Raw genomic sequence first — 20338 nt, 5'->3', positions numbered from 1 at the left:
CGGCAAAGCACAGAAGGTCCAAGAGAAAATGGAATGGCAAGGAGTCCTGGCAGTGAAGTCAACAAGATGGGATGTTCAGCTGCTTTTCAGACAGTCATTTGATAACAATCCTAATTTGCCACTTCCAGTCAATTTCCAGACATGAGAGCAACTTTGCAGGCTGTTTGTGCCTTGGCAGTTAAACTCCCTTTGAAAACAAAGCGATGACTTAAGCTCTGCTCTCAGCAACTGCAAGAAGTGCCAAGCCAGACCTGCAGCTGTTGGGAGACTGTCCTTTTTCTCCAGCCCCTCAGCTGGGCTGCTTAAGTAAAGCTCTCAAAAACTTGTTGACCTGAAAGGACCTCCCAGCTGCACCGTTCCTCACCTTTGCTAGATGCAGCAGGAACTGTTCTGTGTCCTTAACCTGCTAAGTGGCACTAAGGTGATTTCAGCTGTTTGCACTACGCCTTCAAGGCTGTTAGGAGAGTCCCTAGATCTACACAGCCTCAAAAATTGTCTTCTACAAGGGTCTGTAGAGAAACAGGGCACAAAGTGCACCACAGGAAGGAGCGGAGCAGCAGGGCTGAGCAGCCCCCTGGAGTAATGACCACCACTTTGTCAAAACCAGTAAATAATCCAAGGTCTTTTGTATATGGAGGGGAGCTAGGTGAACCACAACCAGACCTACGTCCCAAGCATCCAAGCCAAATTCTGGCTGGAGAGATGGGATGATAACGAGCTGCTCTCTCTCCCTTGTTTGAGTCTCCAAAGTCTAATGTCCACTCACCTGCTGGTAGTAGATATAGGCCAGGATTCCTGCAATGATCTCCAGGAGAAAGATGCATAGCAACAATATGAAGTACTGTAAAATAATGGGAAAAAGAGCACATTAGAACAGAACATAAGGAGATGCTGGGAGGCAGCTTTTCTTTACCTGGCAAAATGCCTGACTGTCTTCACCAATGCTTTTCTGCAGCAGTGTTCAAAGGCAGGGGCTGGAATAAAGACTTCAACAGGGTAGGAAAGGAACAATCCCACAGATTAACAAAAAAACATCAAACCACAAAATAACTGAAGACAAGCAGCAGCAAGTGTGTGTTTAACTCTCAGAGCCAGAGGGATATAGAGAATGGGAAAGTGCAGGCAACCAAGATAAGATCACCGTACAAAAGAAAGTGGTTGCTAGATAACCTAATGACTACACTCAGTATCATACAAAATATCTGATTCTGACATCAATACCAAAAAAATTTAAACTTTTGCTTGTTTTGACATTGTTTACGGCATTTCACCAAGTTACTAAGGAGCAATGTATGTTATAAAGATGATTCAGTAAAGACACAGAGAGCCCATTTCACCAAATATACAGCACAGCAGCTAAGCATAAAGCATCATTTGTGCTGCCAGTGACTTCTGCAGAGCTCAGCCACAGGCTGAGTGGATGGATTTTAGCACTGAGTCACACTCAGCACTGGGACTGTACATGCTCCTGAACTGGGACCTAGGTGGAAAAGCTCAGCATCTCAAAACCAAAGTGAGAAGAACTCTTAGAAGATGAATAGGTGACCGTGACTATTTCTTAAAAGAGCTTGGTGGCACTGAAGTGAAAAGAGTAAGCCCTGCTTACCACAAGGAGATTCAAACGGACAGTACAGAAAACTGTTTGGAAGCCCTGATCTATACACAAACAAGTAGGGAAGCCAAACCCATGAGGAATATGTGCAATAGATTAAAAGGACTAGGTAGGCCTGAAGAGCCAGGGTGATGCGTCCACTTCCTTCTTAGGGTCAAAGACAGCTTTTCAGGGAGAACCCCTCTCCTGACAAACAGCCCCTGCCTTGCTCATGGTCAGCAATGAACAGCTTCTTTACAGATTCAGGCTGTTCTGTGACTGCTATTAAATTAATCTTTCTGTAGATAAAGCTGAAGAGACACCAATTCCAGCCACAAGGAACAAGGACCTCAAGTCCCTGTAAGAGCTGGCTTCCCCAGGACAGAACAAACAAAATATCTCCCTTTTTCTGTTTTACCCTCAACCTTAAGAAAGGTCTCTTACCAAGAGACAAAGCAAATGGCTCCCGACAAATGTAACTGGACATCAAACCTGCACAAAGAAGGACAGTGAAGATGCAGACACAGCAAGGATGCCTTCTTTTGCACGAGGGTTACACCCCCACTGTGCGCTCTTTTCACTAGGTATTTCCAAGCCCCTTCTGCAGGAGTAAAATGACACACTCAGGCTTCCTCTTGCACCCCTGTGGGGCTTCAGCAGCTGCGAAGGAAGGACAGCTGGGTTTTATCTGCAGACCGGGCTTTAATCTGAGCACACAATCTCAGCCTTTCACTCCCCTGCCCCAGGCTCTCCCCCGCAGCGATCCCGACCATCTCTGCAGCCGCCTGTACAAGGTACCCATTCATCCCAGGGCAGTGAGTCACCCACTGGAGTGCAGGATAGCTAAAAGCTGCTCCCAACACTCCCAGGAGGTTGAAAAGCAGCAAGAAAGGGTTGGCAGGCCTTGACACAACGGCTGTCTCTCTTTTGCTGGGACCTTGTTATGCCTTAACTGGCCTGACTTCACCTCTCTGCCAAGGAGGGGCAGGAGGATGGTAGGATGCTGACAACCAATGGACTGGAAAGCTTATTTATTTTTCCTTGCTCTGTGTAAGGTCAGATGCATTCAGGTAGAGCTAAAGTTATGTCACCATAAGCTCTCTGCTCATTGTGCTGGCTTACAGTGGATACAAACAAACATGTATCCAGCAGACCTTAACAAATCTGAGTCACAAGTAAAACCTTGTGAGGGAGGTTAGTGCAGCTACCACCCATGAACCCAACCCATCTCTGCTGATACACTCCACCATTATCTTACTCACATCATTCCCTGAGGGCCACTTCTAAGCATCATGCTGGGGGATGTATCATATAGGGGAACAGCAGCTTTCACTCTGGACACACACAGAGCACAGGGCAGCTCTCCCTGCTCTTCAGCCGTAGCTGCAGGGCTTTCTTAGAGGTCTGCAACGGGAGGAGTAGGCCAAGCTCTGGCATGGAACTGTAGGGACATGCCCTACTTGGTTCCCAAGTCAGAAATGAGTGATCACCAGAAGCCCTCTAGCAAACACATGCCTGGACCTGGGTGGGCTCTAAGCAAAATTTACCCTGGCTCTGGCTCCACAACAGAGTCAGGGCTCTTGAGTGTCTCCTCAAGATCTACAGAGTCCAAATTGCTTCCATCCAGTTTTGAGTGAAGTACCAATTGGTAAGTGTGTTTTCTCTGAATAACACAAAAAATGGTTTAACCCACCTACAAGCCAAATAACTATCTGGAGACATCTTTCTACTACCTGAAAAAGAGACAGATAGCAACAATACTCCTAAACCAGCAACCTCACTTCAGTGGGAGGGTTCCAGGCTGAAATGCAGCAGGAACAGAAATCCTAATGCACGTGTGTTCCCTTCTCCCTGTTCAAGGTAGCTGACTAGAAGCGGCAATGTGAGGGGCCAAGCCTATAGAAAGTCATTTTCTCTCCTTATAAGCAAGGTCTTCTATTTGACAGGTCTTTCCCTGGGACTACTGCTGCATTTTGACTGAAGTATGATATAACAGTCGTCTGTCATTGTAAAGAGCTGGACTGCAGCATCACAGCCAGCCAGGCTGCAGATCCACTGCCTTGCCTACTCAGGGAGCCAGAGAAACTCCACCCCTGCTGCCCAAGCCTCAGCACAGCACATGCTTAAGGAAGGCCGATAAGAAATGACAAAAAAGTAGCACAGCTGTGAGTGATGAGTGAAATACTATGAACGAGCCTAGAAGTGGGCCTATAAAACTCACAGTTACACACAAGGCAGCAAAATAATTCACAGCTTCCCAACTCTTAAAGAGATAAACAAACTAAAAACCAGATATGCATTTTACAAACAGCACCCAAAGCCGTCAGTAATCGATTTTTAAAATCACCAAGGCATCACTAAGGAGAGCAGAGAGTGCTGCTTATACTGCTGCCTCCCATACTTACATGGGTCTCTTGTACAGAGAGACAGTGGGACCGGCTGGCACAGCCCCTGGGGTGACTGTGAAGCTGTCAGGATTACTGTCTGAGCTCAGAGCTGGCAGAGGCCCCCAGCCAGGCTCACCCAGCCCTGGCAAGCACAGCCCTGTCTCAGATTACTCAGGGCAACCAAAGCAGAGCACAAGCAAGAAGAGACAATAGGCCTGTCACAAGCAGCCACTCCAAAAGGACGAGTGGTGTAAGGAGACAGAGTGACCTTTTGTTCCCTAGAGACAATTATTAGTTTTCTATGGCAGAATAACAAAGAAAACCCCCCTGGATTTTCATATGTAGCTTCTGGATGAGGGAAAAAGACAAAGGGAGATCTCTTTGGCATGGAGAGTCAGTGAAGCAAGGCCAAAACCAACTGCTACAGATCAGGAGCCTACTGAACAAGCATCAGCAATACACTCACTGTGTCTCCCTCTGTATTTTATTCTCCCTTCCTGGCCCTGCTCTGCCTCTCACAGGGATTATCAGGTCTGCACAGCAGTGAAGCATCAGGCTTGCTCACAGCTCCTGTTTCTGCTCCTCTATCCAAACTAAAGGGGAGAAATGGGGCCGGTCAGGTCAACGAGGATTTGCAAAGGGAGGAGCTGGCGGCTGAAGTATCTTTTTCTGTACCTGTGAAAGCCAAAAGCTGCTGATAGTTATTTCAGTCACTGCACTCACCACTGCAGCCCAGACACTAAAACAGACTGCTGCCACACTCCAGACTAAAAGGGAGATTTGAGAGAGAGCAAGCAAAATAGAAACCCCAAGTAAGAAAACTTCAGTGTAGGTGGGTGAGCAGGGAGCTCAGGAAGTAATACAGAGAACGATGCAAAAGCAGCAGCAGATTATCAAAACAGTACGGCTCTTTTTTTGTGGAAGCAAGACTAAAGTAATTTTTTTGCAACTGAAGAAAATATTGGAAATGTTCTGATCTTTTACAACCAAGTGAAAAAGTGTGTTAATCTGGCTTGAACCTAATGTCATTAAAAGCTGGTTTTGTTACAGGTCTCTCATATTTTCCTCCTTCTTCCCATTTTCCAAAACCGAATATAGAATGGGCAAGGAAGAAGGAAGAGACAAAAGCCACAAGCTTTTGCTTTGAATAGTTTCAAATAGATGTTCTTACACAAAGCATAGGTACTACAACTACACTTTTTACTCTTGGACCATGCAGCACATTCTTTGCGTGGATGAGAGGAAATGCTCTGCAGTAAAACCTGTCCCCTGGAACATGGACAGCACTGCTGCCAGGAGCTGGAGACCCTAGTGATATTTGCTCTAGGACAAACAAATAAGGCTGCACACAACACAACCAAGATATTTCCCTCAAACAAAACAACCAAGCAAAACTCACCACTCTTAGCAAATTCCGCCGCTCTTTGAAGGTGGCACAGCACCCGAGGATGCCAGTGACCATGACCACCACCCCAGCCACCACCAGGATGTAAGCAGTAGCAGAGTATGTGCTGGAGGAGAGCAGGCTGATGTAGTCACTCTTCTCAGCCAGGGTCCAGGTACCCACTGCCATCACAGCCCCACCAGCCAGCTGGGGAGACAAAAAAGCAAGAAAATGAAGGGTGTCTGAGGCATGAATTTCCTCACCTCTCAGAGCAACTGGACAGGGACAGCAGGATGTGCCACAGCCCTATCAGCTGAGCCAAAGATGATCTACATTAAGGGATGGATTCACTGGGACTGGAACAAATCCCAGTGCAGTGGGAAAGACTGAGCTTCAAGGCACCCAGTTCAGCACCCCAGGCAGCCTGACATGGAAGCTTTCTAAACCATCTACCTGTGCACAGCAGTTCATACTCAGACCAGAGTCTTCCCAAATGTAGCCACATTGGGTTTGGGGCAAAAAAAATATGTCAAATCTGTACGACCAGCCTGGCTGGCTAAACTCTTACCCTGGTAGCAAATGAACACAGAGAACCCAACCACACCCCTAGCAGTCCACTTTATCTTTGTAAGCCTTCCATTTCCAGAGGGTTTTAGGCAGCTTCTGATAAACTCAGACAGTTCTCCTTAAAGGTCTGACCTGGACACTCCATTGTTCTGTCCCATGCACCAAAGTAAAACACAATCCTTTGGCATCAGTAACTTTTCTAGTGGAAAGCACAACTCTGGGAAGTTCTAGTGTGGACCAGCTGCAAGAGGGTGTGCGTTATCTAGCTGTCCCATTTCACTGCCAGCACTCCCTCTTGCTATTTCAAGATGAGGAATGGCAACACAGTAGAGCCTTTATGCTCCCTGAAAAAGTAAACCACGTGAAAAAACCAAAGTTTATTTTCAGGGTTCCTGTAATTTTCTATACTTGGTAACATGACCTAGAAACAGCCACATGCTACAGTGTCAAACCATAACTTCTGCCTGGGCAGGCAAGCCCAAGGGGTGGCATTTCACCCAACAGGACAAGACTTGTGTCCTACTGACATCAGCACTTCTTCCCAAAGACTTCATCACACCCATTTTTGCATCCCTGACACCAAAACTGCAGTGCCATCTCATTGCCTCTGACACAGACTGAATTTCCTTACCCAGAAAAAGAAGTTGAAGATGAAGAGCAGGTACTTGAGACAGATGGTCCCACATGTTTCCTTCTTTTCTGTATACTCACGCATCTTTCTGGTTCACCAAGTTCCTAAAAAAAAAATAAATAAACCAGGAGAGCTTGAGTGAGTCAGTCATCACACCACTTCTCCCAGAAGGTCAGCATTACTGCTCTCCTCCTGCAAGATCTAACACCTCCAATCTTTTGCTGAAGTAAGCCAGTGAACAAGCCATTCAACTGACTTCAGGGACACAGGACAGTGCTCAGATAAAGAGCTCTCGTATCCATCTGGGTGACCTACACAAAAGAGTTCACACAATCCCAGAGCTGTTCTCCAGAAAATCCCAGTCTGGCTCCTGACTACAGCCTGTAGTGGCTGTTCTGAAGGCAGCAACAGAAACCTCGGTCTCTGATATTTATGGAATAAACTGTCTTCAAAAAATATTATTTTCTCACTGGCATTAGTTACAACTGCCTTAAACAGAACCTTCTCTAAGTTTGGGCTATTTTTAATCTTTACAACTGGAACTGGGAATATACTTGTTATATGTTCAGATCTCCTATCTTTTTTGAATGCCAGCAGTCTGTTGGGAGTAATTAATTCTCTTCTTCACCGCTTACTTTTCATGGCCCTTCTCACTGGCTAGCTGTCCTCCTGGGCACTAAAGAGACTCTCCTAGCTACTAAGAGGGAGAAATACAACCATCAGCTTCAGATGATCTGACAGCATAAAATGCCCCTGCAGATATGTAAGGAATGGGAGTTTGTTGTGAGTCAGTCCCAGTGCAGTGTTACAGATCTGCTACAGCCCGGGGAAGGTTCCTCAGAAGAAGGTCTGCAGCAAGCACAGCTCCATGTCACTTCACTGCCTGTTGTTCAAACCTCAAAGTCTGAACCTCTTAAAAAAACATTCTCATCACTGCCTGATGGGCAGATAAGACAAAGGCACTGCCGGCATAACCTGTGTGAGGCAGGATGCAGAAGTGCAACCAAGTCCTCACCACTTGCATTCAATTAAAAAATCATCCCTTTCGTCCCCCACCAGGCAGCAAGGAATGATGCAAGCACTGTGCACTCATGTCAGAGTGCAACGTTTTCCTAAACCAGCCATTTCCCTGGAAGCAGGCAGGCAAACAGCCTCTACATTTTCCCAGAGGCATGGAGTTCATGCTTAGTTAAATTACAAAACTTCTTCACACAAGTGATGCAAGCTCCCTCCAGGGACCCACTGCAGCTGCACCCAGCTACAGTAAAGACACTCAACTACCTTGGCAAAACACCTGACAGCAAAGGAAGTTGAGAAACAGGTACACACAGCCAGGCTGCACATCAGGTGACTATCAGCATTATCTTTGTCACCACACTTCTAATGTCTGGCTTCAGAGCCAGATGAACCAAGGCTGGGAACAGCAGCTGCCCATTCTGCAGCATAATTGTATTTTATCTGCAGGAAACTATTTCCTTGTGCTTCATGCCAGCTCACTCAACAACCCCAGCCAGGCCTGTGCTTTAGAAATTAACAAATGAAGCCAACAAGGAAAGCAAGAGTGTGAACAAGCCAACAGTCCCACCCATGCCTATCCCCGTCACCATTTCACAAGAAAACATTTTTCTCCAGAATTAACATCTGGCAACAGCAGTTGGCAGCAGAATGCTGCTTCACTGGCAAAGTGAGCAGCTCTGAGATGGTGGCACAGATCAAGGAGAACAACTCTTCAGAGTTATCTTCAGAAGAGATCAGAACCTCCAGCAATGCTCAGATTAATTACCATGTTGCAGCACAAAAGGGCCCCAGGCTTTGGGAAGGAATGAATGCTGCTGGTACTGTATGCACTGATCAGGCTTGCAAGTTCTCCATGAGAAGACGCCCCAAGAACACAACATTCATGAAAGGTGACAGATTTACAGCTGCCAGAGGCTTCATTTAGCCACAGACCAAGAACAGCAGCAGCAAGGCAGCCACACACGCCTGCACAACTCCTAACAGGTACCTCAGCCCTGACGTGAGAGATGCCTTCCAGTAGAAGGTCTTCTCCACACCCCTTCTAACATCAGGGCTGTATGTAGAGGAACATGCACTGCAGGTTTGCAGACACTGACCAGGGGATGATAACAATGCTTTCTGTCCTTAAGACTCCTTGGCCCAGTTTCCCTCGTGCTCCCGAGGATTTTAGGAACCTTCCCTCCTTCCCTCACATATCGCCACAGAGCAGGTGCTGGGCCCCAGAAATGGATACTAACATGTCCCTCCTTCTGATCCAAGAGCTCAGAAATCCCAGTCACAGCTCCATCTCGTCCTGGGTGAGGACTGGGCAGACGCATGGCTGAGGCTGCACTTGCACCAGGTAACAGTCTGAAATCCCCCTCAAGACTGCGGGTCCCGCTCCACGCAGCGCTGGGTACAGGCCTTTCAGGCAGCCTGGCTTCACTGCTGGCAGGAGAGGATACGCCTGTTTCCAGAGAGCTGGCAGGGAACAGCTGCAGGTTTATAAAGCAGGGTGAATCACCAGGGATGGCAGACCATGAATCAGAAAGCAATCAGGGCTGTCTCCTGTTTGATCTATCCTTCCTAGCCAGGAGCAGAGCCGATGGCACTGGCTGCTTCTGCATGCTTAATGACTCACCCAGCCAACTATTCAGGGAAAGGCAGCTCTCTAGACCCTCTTTTTGGAAGTCGTGTTTGTGCTCCTTGCCTCACACAGGGCGATCTGCTGCCTCCCATCACCTGCAAAGACAGGGTCAGGCTTCAGGGAGCTATCCTGGTCTTCAGGGAAAGCAAGCGAGGGCAGGAGACTACAGTGAAACACTTTTCCCAAGGAGCCCGGCAGTGGAAGCAGGGAGCCACAATCTGCTTCACAAGCTTAGGGCCACTTCAGGCTCTGAGCCTCATGGTCCCAAAAAGCACAGAGGTGTTGGTTAGCGTCACAGCACCAGGATGAATATGGGAGCGTCATCCTGAATTCACTGACATAACCAGGGTTTCTTGCCATCAGTCATCCTTATAACAAACCCTCAGAACCGATATGAATCATTCTTGAAACTGGACAAGAAGCAGCAACAGTACTGAACACACATAATTCTGTTCTATTTTAAACACTGAGGTAAAGACCTGTTCTGAATCATTATCAGTAATTACAAATGAGCTCTCTGATGAACAGGAAATGGCAAGCTCTGCCACAGGGGTGTATTTACAAATACATAAAAACATATTAATTAAACATGAGCTTCATAATGGGAAGTATTTTGCTAAATGAAAAAGTGGTTAGAAGAGTAAAAGTACTTCCATAATGAAGCTCACTTGGTCCAGTCCAACAGACAGCAGTTTCATCAGCAAGTTAAATTTCAGCAAGCAATCACAGAATACAGGCTGTGAAATTTAGTCACACAATGGAAAGAAGTATTTTTATGGAATTCACAAGAATCAACAAGAATCAAGGGTTCCTACTATGCCCACACACACTGCAAGAGAAGAGACAGAGACAAATAATTCTCTAGGGAAACAAAATGCATTAAGCTGAGAGGAAAACACAAGTGACAGAACCCGTAGATAAAAAGGAATGGGTAACAACTTGAAGATTAATTCAAGAAACTGGGAGTTGAACAGCCTGAATCCAACTTTCCACTGTGACACAGACTTTGTGCATGGACTTGAGCAAGTCCCTCAGTATGACCCTTGCCTCTCTCTTCCTCCCCAGTGCAAGACCCTCACCTTTCTCTAAACCCAGTGATTTTATGAGGATCTGCACCGAGAAGCCCTGCTGATGGAGGAATGCCAGCTGAGGGGCACGACAGGCTCTAGGTGACTGGCAAATTGGCAAAAGCCTGACAGCAACACGATTTCACAGACTCAAAAGTGCTTTTGCCAGCAAAGACTACTTTGTCCAGTGAACTGGAACAACCTCTTTCGTGATTAATAAAATACATACTTAAAATAAGAGGACTGCCTGGCAAAGCAATTTTGGCAATAATTTATGAGCCTTGCTGGTTCAAATGCATCAGAGATTGAGATGCTAATAATGAAGTACAAGAATAACAGTGAATAACAGTGGAATAACAGTGAAGCAAGGAGGAACCTATGCAAACATCTCGAAAAGATAAAAAAGATTAAGCGTGAGCTCACTCCTAGGAGGGTAAGAATACACAGTGCATGACTGCCAGGCAAGGCTGGGATCACTTCACAAATGAAACCATACCATGGTCTGATTTTCTTGGGCTCTCATCCTACTGCGACTGAACCCTTAGGACAAACTGCACCACAAGAACTCACCAGAAGCTGAGTGGTATGACTCCAGTTCTGGGTGCTGAGCATCTAGGAACACAAGCACTGCACAAGCAGCTGTGAAACCTAAAGTTTCAATGGCAGGACTTGCTCTGGGTGTTCCACATTACACCACTGTACTTTTCTTTGCAGACCCAAAGGCACACGTAGGCATGCACACACAGCCCAGCTCAGAAAGCATGTGACATGCACACACACACTCCTGCTGGCTAGACATTCATTTAGTCACCCCAGACACTGCTCGGTACATCTGCCTCAACTTGCACAGTAACAGCACTTAATTAAACAGCAAAGAAAGCCAGGCCTGCAGGCTTTTTCTGCACAACCTGCCCTAAAGCAGCATCTGACAGATCGGGAAGAAACAATGCCAAAGCAAATTAAATAGCTCCTAGGCCAGAAAAATCATCATTATTTAAAAGTATTGATTTTTGAGTGATAGCAAACAAATTGGTATCCAACACATCAGCGACAACTATTTCACAGATAACTCATACACCACAACTTACATAACTTCTAACATCTTCGCCAAAGCACACAAGAAAGACTTGCTGCAGGAAATCCCACTGCACCTATGCTGCAACAAAAGTAGACCCCTAATGCAACCACGTGGCACTCTGCTGGCCTGGAGGGAAATGTTCCACTGAGGACTATCTGAGCTGGGCCAGATAACCCTGGTAGTCATTAGCAAACAAAGCAGATGTCCTCCCCTTGGTATGTGCAGTGCAGGTGTGGGCCAATAACTTTAATCTTCAGCAAACTCACTGACATTCTCCAGCAAGGCTAAACTCCAACCTTTGAAAGCATGACCTCTCTTGAGTTCCCTCTCTGTAAGATAAAAACATTACCACTGACACTTTACCTACTCCACTGAACATCCTCAGAAAGGGCCTCCAGCTGCTTATCACCTTCCAGAAAGCAGCTAAAAGTAATTTAAGTAAAGCCTTCCCAGGAGAGGAATTCTAAAGCTTGCAGGTGAAGAGCTCAAATTCACACCATGTGCCATTATCCACCCCCAAACTGATAGCCAACATGGAACAGCAGCCTTGACACTGACCTTTCACCACCAACGCACCTCACAGCACCAGTGCAAACGTTCAGTCCTCTTCAAAGGCTATTTTTCACCCCCTCTCTTCTTGCTGGCTCTAGTCTGCTGCTGGATTTAGGAAAGCAGAAAGCTGAAGGAAAAAAGAGAGATGCAGAGAATCATGAACTATGTCAAAGGCCATTCTAAAATCAATATATGATTATATGCTTTGCCATCAAGTCCTTTAAGTAGAGAGCACATGATTTCAGAATACACCTTGTGAATGCATTTGATTAAACTGCAAAGCATGCACTGGATAACAGGGAAGAGCCAAACTGCAGCATGAACATCTTCTGCTGGTAGAAAGCTGTCAGAACAGGTTTGTATTTACTGCTGCATCCTGTAAATGCTGCTATCAATTCTGTCAAGGTTGTGTACACAAAATGACAGCTGATCCTGCTGCAAAAGGCCTGAAAGCATCTCCATGAGAAAGCTCAGGAAGATCCTTCTGTGCAGTGCGAAGCCCTAGCTGGTGTTAGTGCCTTGAAGTGATCAAGTTCTCAACCTGGTCATGGGCAATCCCACCCTCTCTCCTTCCTCAGCTCTCCCTTCTGAACAGCCTGTAGCCATTGACAGAATAACAAGTCTTCCTCCTTAGCCTGTTTGGATGCTGAATTAATGATCCTTTTATCTACACCATGACACTAACTTACTTCACAGTCTAAGGCTTAAGCTCCTATCTACTGCCCATACAGAGATACAAAAGCAGTAATACTTCCTGACTTGCCTGGGTGGGATAATGGAGCATTTGAAAACCACCTGGGAAGAGAAAAAGGGTACTTTTTATTAGCAGATCTAATTTCACAATTCCTAGCCATTTTAACTTTCTATTATATTCAAGTAGTGGTTCCTGCAGGCCTTTACCCAGCACAGTATGGACAACACACCTTCATTTATGACCAGCTTGGATTACCCCTGCTTCCATTCCCTATGAAAAATGTGCCAATAAGAGCCAGAAACTTGTTGATTCACATTACTACACAGCCTCTACACCACAAAAACATCTCTTCAGAGAAACAAGTGAAAATTCTGGTATTTCAAACACTGGGAAGCAGGCCAAAAAAATTTCACTGGGTTCATTAATTAAAGATCATATAAGGGAACTTTCTGAGGAACCAGGGAGAAGAGGGAAGGCACAGTCATCTATAAGGCAAGCAGTAGTTCTGAAGCATCCTGCTGAGGCTGGGCCCAAACTCTCCAAGATCAGCCCTAGTGCCCTGTCCTTTATTCATCTGCTTCATGCAGCTCCCACACTCCTGGCTTTTCAGAAGGGAAAGCTGACCCGGAACACAAAGCTCAGTGCTTTGTTTTCCATCTCAGCATGTTGGAACGTGCTGCAAAGTCAAAGTACTTGTGCCTAAGGCTGGGGAGAATGCAAAACAAAGTCAGACATCCACTGAGAAGGTAAAGCTCCTTCTAAGGAATTGTCATTTAAATTGGGGGGGGGGGGGGGGGGGGGGGAGAAAGCAGGCACACAGAACAGATCTTGGTCAAAACCCCTCCTCCCTGACATCTTTGGCAGACCCTGCTTGACCCCACCTCTTGACTGGGAGAGCACTCTTCCAAAGAAGTGAGAGAGGGTAAGTTCCCATTCTGGGACTCCGGGAGGATGTCATATCAACACTGTGTCTAGGCAACATCTCCATGGGCACATGAGAGCCCTGATGTCACTCCTCAGGATGCTTGCCAAATCCCTCCTTTCTTCTGCCCTGGCTAAAGCTGCTGTGTTTTGAATAGACCCCTCAAAAGAGACCCTTAAGTCCTGCTAATTTGGATGAGAGCCAGGTATCCAGAGAGGATCTGCATGCCTCATACACCTGAGGAGTCACCTGCTCTTTGAGACAAGAGCTGTCTCTCCGGAGAAGAGCACTCACCCCTTCCACTCACATTTTCAATACTGTTTACTCCCCAGGGGAGGGGCTCACTGAAGCATAAATAACAATAAGCATAAATTTCAAACTCAGTAAGGATTTACACATTCAGCACCACCCACATACCTGCAAATTAAGTGTTTTATGAGGGGGTTAGCCAAACTGGGCGAGGCAATGCCTGGCTGCGGGATCCTTGAGGATAACAAGGACCTTGGCACAAAACCAATTTTACAACCATTAAGAAAAGAAAGCATAAGAGAGAAAGGTAAGAGTGACTGAGCATGCCTGGGACTGTGTGTTCATACTCTAGCACTGTTTCACTACAAAGCAAACAAAAAACCCTTCCCTGGCAAAACATATGCAGTCAGCCACAACGTGAGAGCAGAAAGCCCACATCTCCTGCTCCCAGAAGTGGATAAGCAGGGAAGCAAGCAGCCCCTCCAAGTCCCCATTGGGAGCTGGAAGGCGGGCCAGAGACCAGCACCCACTGTGCAACCAAGGGAAACTCCTTCTGCGTCAAACAACATCCTCTTGTATTCCATAAGGCCTCCTTTATCCTGAAGGATCCCAAAGCACTTTACACTATTTATACACAGGAACCACTTCACTAGTCATTGAACTGAGGAGAGGAACAATAACCCACTCTTTTCTCTCACTCGAAGCACCAGAAATCAGTGCCTGGCTGTGTTTGCAGAGAGCTCATAGCAATGAGGGTTTGACACAACACGGAGCAATAGTTCAGATAGGTCAGGGTCAGCCAACAGACAAGGCAAACTCTTCACTGCAGCCTACTATTGGTATTTTAAATTCTATTTTCCCAACTCTGCTCATGGGCATTGTGGGGTTCTTTTTGTTTGGGTTTTTTTTTCTTTTTTTCTTTTTTTCTTTTTTTTTTTTTTGTAAGCAGGGCTTTGTCTGTGCTGGAGAATTTACCAGTAGCATTAAACCACATTTCTAAACAAAACATTTTGTGCCAAATCAGCATGCTGCTTGATCCCTTCCTATTCATTATCTTCCTATTCATCACATTCATTTTCATCCCAGCTCTCAGAAGCGTAGCCACTGGGTTCTCAGTGTTTTCAGAGAGCACTCACAAAACCTCCCTGACCTGTAGCCATGCCAGTACTAGGACCAAGTCAACAAGCACTAAAAGTCCTGGGAAGATAGAAATCCTCCCAGACTCCACAAAGCCTATTCAGGCAATTCTGTACACAAATTCAAAGTGCTCTCCAAATAATGCAGCAGTGACAATCATTTTTTCACACTCTACAAAGAGCTGGGTTTTTACACAGTGGTTTGAACTGAGGGCAAACACTAACCAAAGAACACGTGCTGCATTGTAGCTGCTACACAGTCACTCAAAATTTGGCTGCAGTCTCAGTGCACTTTTGTTCCCTACAAATCTCTACATTGAAAAGGTGCTCAGCTAAAAGCCAGTAGATTTTCTGCCTCCCCACCGTATCAGGTGCATATCCCATGGCAGGCCATCATCTTCACTGCACCAAACTCACAAACAAATCATGGGACTTTAAATCCCACTGTCAAAAATATGCAGCAGTTTTTGGAAGAGAGGGCAGGCAATTGGTGTATCACCACAAGGTACATTTCCAGCCTCTCAATCACACAGTGTTCTATAATCTCACTGCCTAAAAGATCCTCTGCCTCCTCAAAGCACCCCAATAAAGAAAAAAGGGAGCAGGTTATAATAGGAGCACAGAGAGATTAAGTGCCTCTCCCAGCACAGAGAAGGGGTGAATTTGCCCTCCTCAACATTCATCCTCCAGCGGCTAAGCTGTCCTGTCAACACAGAACACAAAGCTATAAAACACAAAGTTTTCAAGTTACTTGTTAGCACTGCCTTGCCTGTGCCCAAGACACCTGGCTGCAAACAGCACAAAGCAAGAGGTGCACAAAATACCACATCAGCTTTAACTTTTCTACAAAACTTGTTTTGTTTTGAGCAGGTTGTTCCTGTTCTCACTTTCTGTGGTGCAAACAAGCAAAGCCAAAGTCTCTGGAGTCATCCCACACATCCTCCCCAGGCAGCCTGCCTCAATTTGAACTCCACTAAGATCATATTTTAAAAGCAGCTGACAAAGGGATTTGGAAGTGGAAACCAAGGTTAACGTTCTTACTGCTTCAGACCTGTTGCTGATTAGCTCAGGACTGGTGCCAGCCATGCCAGAGAAAGTGGAGCAGGTACCTGCAGTACCAGGAATGGGGTGATGCACTTTGCAGTGCCCTAGCACACCAAGAGATAAAGGGAACATCATGCAGACAAAGAATGGGGCAACAGCAACTCTCACCTCACTATGGCAGCCACAGACGCCAGTGACAACTTCAGGAGCCTCCCTTTCTACCCAGAACATCCTCATGTAGGAACACTCACACCTGGAAATACCCACTTTGCTAACAGCAGTGCCAGGAAAGGCCAAGAAATCTCTTCTGACCATCAGTCCTTATATATCCCCAGTATCCTTGTCTCCGGAGGTGTTCTGAAGCAGTCACTGAACGATTTGAGGAGTTATATTCCTCTCCACAGCTAAAATCACTTTATTAGAGTCAGATCAAATATCAAGCACAGTCAAGGGCAATTAAATGACATTTCATTTCCCAGAGCTGTAAGTCGAAGTTCATAGGAGCTGTCTCTCTCCTGTTGCTATAGGAGCAGTGCTGGAAACAATGCTCAATCCATGCTGCGTAAGGCTGCCTTGAAAAAGATCGTTCTTCCAGTAAAATTAAACAACTCCTGGCCAAAAACAAAACATTCCTCCCCCTTCCGCCTTGCCCTTGTGTAGCACATTTTAGTGACTCCACCAAAACCATCTACACAGCTGTTTCTGGAGCAGCCTGCAAACTTGACAGGGAGGCACCAGCATGTGAATAAACAACCGGGAGGCAAGGGCTGCCTCCAGGCAATTACTTGCTGGCCCTTCACCAAGGCTGGCGACAGGGGACAAGATACAAAGAAGTCTCTGGCTCCAGAGCACGCACCACGAAGCTCCAAAGAAATCCCCCAGCCCCGTGCCAACAACCACTTCCCCGAAACACCTTACTTCGCCGGCTGCATGGGGAGCTGCGCTTGCTCTGGTCCTCTCCACAGCTTCAAGCTGGCACAGGCAAAGGGCAGCTCTCCATGAAGGGTACAAAGCCATAACCAGTACAGCAACTTTGGCAAGGCTGTGTCAGTGTACGTCCTGGTTTTGGCTGAGATAGAGTCAGTGTTCTCCTTGGTAGCTGGTACAGTGCTGTGGTTTGGATTTAGTATGAGAACAGTGTCGGTAATAAACATGTTTTGGTTGTTGCTAAGTAGTGCTTACTCTAGATCAAGGACGTCTCGGTTTCCCACGCTCTGCCAGTGAGGAGGTGCACAAGAAGCGAAGGAGCATAGCCAGGACAGCTGATCCAAACTGGCCAAAGGGATGTTCCCTACTACAGAATGTCATGCTCAGGATATGAACTGGGGGGAGTTGGCCTGGAGCCACTGATCACCACTGGGGGACGAGCTACCGAGTTGTGTTGTGCATCATTCGCGTTTCTTGATGTTTATTCCTCTCTTGCTCTCCTTTGCATTACTATTACTGTTACTATTAAAATTATTATTACTGTTATTTTATTTTACATTGTTTCAATTGATAAATTGCTCTTATCTCAATCCATAACTTACACTATTTTACTGATTCTCCTCCCCATCCCACATGAGCAGGGGGATGAAGGAGGGGTGGTACATAATTGCTGGCTGGGGTTAAACCATGACAGTGTAATCATCCACTGCATTTAGAGCTGGCAAGGAAAAGAACCTGGAAACAGGTTCCTCTAACAGACGCCAGCACAAAACAGCTGGACTTCAAACGAAGCAGGAAAATACTGCAGGGGATTTCTCCACCAACCCACCCTCCTGTTACCTCAGCACTCTATGAAGAAGCTTCAATAAAGGAAAGCCTAAAATTACTTTGAAACTTAATCCTCCCCACAACCACCCCTCCACCTTGGAGGTCAATTTTCAAGTCAAGAGGAACCATTACCATCTCATCTGATCTCCTGTTATTTTAAAGGTTAAAATTTAAAGGCTACAAGTAGTCCAGTCTACATTCTACAGTAGCACATTCTACCCTGGATTAACCCTCAAATCCCAAGAAGACCCAAGAACACTTCAGGAGATGGGAGAAATCACATATTTTGCTCCCTCAGGAGCCTCTAAAAACGTAACTGGCACATCCCCAGCACTCAGACTTCTTTGAGCTCAGCAGAAAGCAGCAGAGCACTTTGCTCTCAGTCTCTGGGCAGACTCATTATCCATCTTTCAATTCATCCAATGCCATTAGTGAGCAGGAGAGGAAAAGCAGTCCATAGCATGGCGCACTTGTAGGTTAAGACTCTCAGGACATCCTGAAGTATTAAAAGCAAAACACACCGAAGAGAAAATCCAGGAACAACACAGTCACAAGTTTCTGAAGAAACTGAGTAACCACCTTCAGTACTCAATGCCCACTGTGAAAACGAGGTTCCTCCTGGATATAAAGGCATAGAGGAACCCAGAAAACAAAACGCCCCCCTTGCTTTTGAAGCATTTAGGAAAAAAATCTAAAATTCATGTTGGAAGTAACCAAGTTAATTCTGGCACAGAAAATAATCTTCCTATTACTCAACTCAGCCAAAAGGGTGTTCTAGCTCTGACTGCCCAGGGCAGGATAATGCAAGGAGAGGGAACCAGAGCTGGCCACACATGGTTATCAGTGTTAAAAATCATGAGGATACTGCTGATCCACAGCAGTTGTGCCCTTGTACACAGGGAAATCAGCTTCCCACTTACACACTTGTAAATGCAATGTTGATAAGAATCATATTGATTTAACTACAATAATTGATTTTGGATACTCTCACTGCTCTCACCTAAGCTGGCTTATCCCCTCCTTTTCTCTTAAAAGACTGTTAAAATTCCTGATGAAGTAACAAACAATAAAACCCTTTTTTCTACAAGGGTATCCTCTTTCACATGGAGACAGATGCAGCCAAAGTAAAGCTCATGACATCAGTGAAAGCAGAGGTTTCTCTCTGCAACTATCTGCTTTTCCCTCCTCCCAGGCTTCTTGCAGCACACCTGTGAGTTAGGATCCACACTTCCCCAAGTGCCTGAGGGCAAACAGCCCAGTGAAGTCAGCAACCAGGATTTCATCCTGGCCTAAGCACAGCGGTTTAAGTTCCCTTTTTTTTCTGTCTCGGACACACTGCATACATCAGAGGTAAGCTCTGGGGAGTGCACAATGGACAGAGCAGGCTTTTGTTTGGCTCTCCAGAGCCCATCTCTGGGCTGAGCACAACCTCATTCCCCACACATGAGCTCAGCTGGACACCTGCACTCTTTCCCTGCTCAGGAGGAGGAAAAACCCCAGACAGCTGAGACTCAGAGGTGCAGGAACTAGCCTGACAGTTCTTCTTCCCCAAACACAGAAACAGGTCCTCCCCATAACAAGAAATATGTCCTTTTAAAAAACCCTCCAAGTGGACAAGGTACATTGGAGACCACACCAAATGTCTCCTCACCGCCGGCAGACCTCTCGCCTTAGCCAAGTCTCTCAGCAAAGATGGAAGAAGCTATTCCGCACTGCAAGGGGAACCTGCAACCAGCCACAGGTCAATTCCTCACCAAGTGGTATTTCCACACAGGACTGGACTCACCCTTTCTATGCTTCAACAGCCAAAACCACAAGCACGAAGCCCAACACTTTCCAATATGCACATTTCTTGCACACAGCACTCAACACGCACACCCAAGACTCTTTCCTGCTCCCACGTGCCTGGCTTCTACACTCACTGTACACCCCTGGGATGGCACACACAGCTCCCCACCACTTCCCTGGGAGCTCTGCATGGAGCTTACAGTGACCACGGAGAAAAAGAGCCAACCATCTCTGTTCCCAGGGCAGTGTGGGGGTGAGATGTGGGACATGAATTCCTCCCTTCTGGATTCCACCAAAGCTAAGAAGAAATACTGACATTCACAAGCCATGACTCACGCCTGCCTTGTCAGGCACTACAGAAGTCCTGCTCACTGGCTGGCATGCCAAAAATGTCAGCGTGGCTGGCATCTGCCAGTTGGCTCTGACAGCAGATAAATTTGACCAAAACCATCCTTCCCCCTTATTTTCTTTATTGTTGCAGTGCAGTGGACACTGAGGATCAGAGTACTCCCTAAAAACCCCACAGGCATTGTGGCTCCTACTCCAGCAGATAACAAGTCAGCGATGCACTCCAGACAAAAGAGAAACCTCTCCCACAGTAATTCCTACCTCAAACCACTCCTGGTCCCACTTTTAACTGAATTTCACTAGTGAAGGAGCCAATGAATCCATTGTTCATCCTCCAGCTATGCTGGTAAGTCATACACTTGTACTGAAAGAGCTGCCAAGGACTACTTTCAGTCTGTGTTGAGCTGATTCCACTCCTGCCTGAGATGCACCTACCAAAGTGTACAGCGCTCTTCTGGCTGGGACTGGAGAGTCATAACCACCCAACCAGCAAGACCCAAA

The 20338-nt window shown here is 46.4% G+C and overlaps 1 protein-coding gene across 4 annotated transcripts in view; it reads right to left on the bottom strand.

The window, feature by feature from the left end:
• Positions 1 to 20338, bottom strand: part of CD151 (CD151 molecule (Raph blood group)) — a 36026-nt gene that overhangs the window by 10946 nt on the left and 4742 nt on the right. Inside the window, exons 2-6 of one of the 4 annotated variants that reach the window (XM_032111584.1) lie at positions 11908 to 12028; positions 9199 to 9299; positions 6561 to 6664; positions 5378 to 5569; positions 767 to 841 (exon numbers count right to left, since the gene is read on the bottom strand). In XM_032111584.1, the coding sequence (XP_031967475.1) occupies positions 767 to 841; positions 5378 to 5569; positions 6561 to 6644 (351 nt within the window). In that variant the 5' untranslated portion in view covers positions 6645 to 6664; positions 9199 to 9299; positions 11908 to 12028. Of the gene's footprint in view, positions 1 to 766; positions 842 to 5377; positions 5570 to 6560; positions 6665 to 8815; positions 9030 to 9198; positions 9300 to 11907; positions 12029 to 20338 lie in introns of those variants that run through there. The other 3 variants (XM_032111583.1, XM_032111585.1, XM_032111586.1) reach the window with 3 other exon arrangements.

The sequence above is a fragment of the Corvus moneduloides genome, chromosome 6, assembly GCF_009650955.1.
Source record: "Corvus moneduloides isolate bCorMon1 chromosome 6, bCorMon1.pri, whole genome shotgun sequence".
NCBI classification, from domain to species: domain Eukaryota; kingdom Metazoa; phylum Chordata; class Aves; order Passeriformes; family Corvidae; genus Corvus; species Corvus moneduloides.
This window is presented reverse-complemented; position numbering and strand designations above follow the sequence as displayed.